General features: G+C 37.4%; 1 protein-coding gene across 1 annotated transcript; it reads left to right on the top strand.

The window, feature by feature from the left end:
- The first annotated feature begins 650 nt into the window (after positions 1 to 650).
- LOC135092302 (uncharacterized) lies at positions 651 to 1,836 on the top strand. Its single transcript, XM_063990756.1, has 2 exons — positions 651 to 1,444; positions 1,791 to 1,836. The coding sequence occupies exons 1-2, from the start codon at positions 651 to 653 to the stop codon at positions 1,834 to 1,836; spliced, it is 840 nt and encodes a 279-aa protein (XP_063846826.1).
- Positions 1,837 to 2,181: the final 345 nt, after the last annotated feature.

Here is a 2,181-nt window from a genome sequence, read left to right as displayed (position 1 = left end):
GCAAGAAGCTGATAAAGACTTAAAAACAAGTTTCTGGTAATGTTTTTTATTCCCATATAGAGTGCTTTCCATTCTTTTTTACCGTTTTTCTGCCTAACATGTACAAAAACACTCATAAGATAGGCATAATGTAATGTCGTTTCGTTTCCCAGGGGGCTTTGCATTGATTTTGGGGTTTTGGTACCTAACAATGTAAAATATATGAAAAATATCATGTTTTTCCATATAGAGTGGTATTAACGCATTTTCGCGTTTTGGTATCTAAAAAGATTAAAAACACTTATGATAAACGTTTTTCATATCCTAGTCTATTGTCTACGGCTAAACTGTTCATGTTATTTAAGAGAGGTAACAGACGGGAACCTCGTAATTACCGTGGTGTGACTATTATTAATTGTCTCGCTAAACTCTTTGATATGGTACTGTTTGCGCGACTGGAGAGATGGTTCAAACCATACAGGGAGCAGGCTGGAGCACAGAAAGATCGTGGCTGCATTGAGCATATCGTAACATTAAGATTATTAACTGATATGGCTAAAAGGAAGAAAAGGAAACTTTTTGTAATGTTTGTGGACTTAACTCAGGCTTACGATCTGGTACCTAGAAGTATGTTATTTACAGTTCTGAAACGGTTGGGTTGTGGTAGTGTTATGCTGGCGGCACTTGTTGCTATGTACGCGGTAACGAACAGTGTCATCGGTTCAGTGATAGTAGCAGCCACGGTCGGGGTGCGTCAGGGTAGCTCAACATCTTGTCTGCTCTTTGTCCTGTACGTTAATGACCTGATTAAGATTATCAAAGAAAATAGTAATCCTGATGGTTTCTTGTCTTGGCTACATATTTTAGTCCTAATGGATGATACGGTGCTCCTTGCAACAACCAAAGATAATTTAATCAATAAAGTAACATTGCTAAAACAGTACTGCGATAGCTATGGCATGAAGATCAATGCAACAAAAACAAAATTCTTTGTTATATGTGGTACAGAACACGACAGAGAGGCAGTAAGAGTAGATGACCTGGTGGTGGAGTCGTGCGCACAGTACACCTATCTTGGCTCACCATTTACAGCTGACGGTTCCGTGTCAGCGGCAGTCGCGGCTCACATGCAGGCAAAGATGGCACACTTTAACAAATTTGTTTTATTCTTAAAGAAGAATTGTGACTGGCCCTTTATCGTAAAGAAGAGAATATTTGATGCTGCTCTCATGTCAGCCGTGCTGTATGGGTGTGAGTCGTGGCTGAACGCTGACTTAAAACCAGCCACAAAAATCTACAACTGGGCATTAAAACAGCTACTTGGAGTTAGGAAGACCACCTGCAATGATATGTGTTACATTGAATCTGGATATCCACCTTTAAAAGATCTTGTACGAAGTAGACAAAGAAAGTTCTTCACTAAAGTGTGGCGAGAAAGATCTGTAATGAATGACGATCCCCTAATGTTGGTAATAAATAAAGTACTGGACACTAGATATACTACGAGAACATATGTACACGGATTGATTTTTAATAATTTAGATGATATCATATTAACAACAGAATCACTAAAGAACGATATTTTGAGATCCGAATCATCTAGGAGAATGACTTACCGAGAAATCAATCCGGGTTTATCTGTTCACGAGGTTTACCGTGTAAGGGATAGTATACCAGAAAGAGAGAGGATGTCATTTACACAGTTTAGGTTGTCAGCTCACTCTTTAGCGGTGGAGACTGGCAGATGGAATAGGAGGGGACGTGGTCGTCTACCTATAGAGGAGAGATTGTGTCCATGTGGCTGTATACAGACGGAAACACATGTGGTACAAGATTTTCCTAGTACACAACATGTGAGAGATAGTCATAATTTTGTAACTATTCAAGATATTTTTTCTGAGCAATATTCTAATATGGATCAGTGTAAAATTGTTCACCTAATTTTGTCTTCATATAACTAAGTAGAAAAAAATAACGGCTATATAGTCAGAATATAATTCTAACATTTTAACATTTTTATACAATCTAGCTTATTAGTTCATTTTTATCACTTGTGTCAGTAAAAAGTAAAATCTGTACTTAGAAATAATCTAAAAGAGTACTTCTGTTTGTTTAACTAGGATGTCAGTACGTTGAACGACATTGTTTACTCATGTTATTGAAGCTGACGCGAATATAGTATTAAATAATGTAGTAATTATC

Source organism: Scylla paramamosain, chromosome 39, assembly GCF_035594125.1.
Source record: "Scylla paramamosain isolate STU-SP2022 chromosome 39, ASM3559412v1, whole genome shotgun sequence".
NCBI classification, from domain to species: Eukaryota; Metazoa; Arthropoda; class Malacostraca; order Decapoda; family Portunidae; genus Scylla; species Scylla paramamosain.
The sequence above is the reverse complement of the archived record's forward strand: the minus strand, read 5'-3'. Positions and strand labels throughout refer to the sequence as shown.

Bases quoted from the DNA above. Each gene is read 5' to 3' on its own strand.
- LOC135092302 (XM_063990756.1), top strand. From the start codon at position 651: ATGCTGGCGGCACTTGTTGCTATGTACGCGGTAACGAACAGTGTCATC. The intron at 1,445-1,790 runs GTTGGTAATAAA...GGCTGTATACAG, and splicing joins ATGAATGACGATCCCCTAAT to ACGGAAACACATGTGGTACA.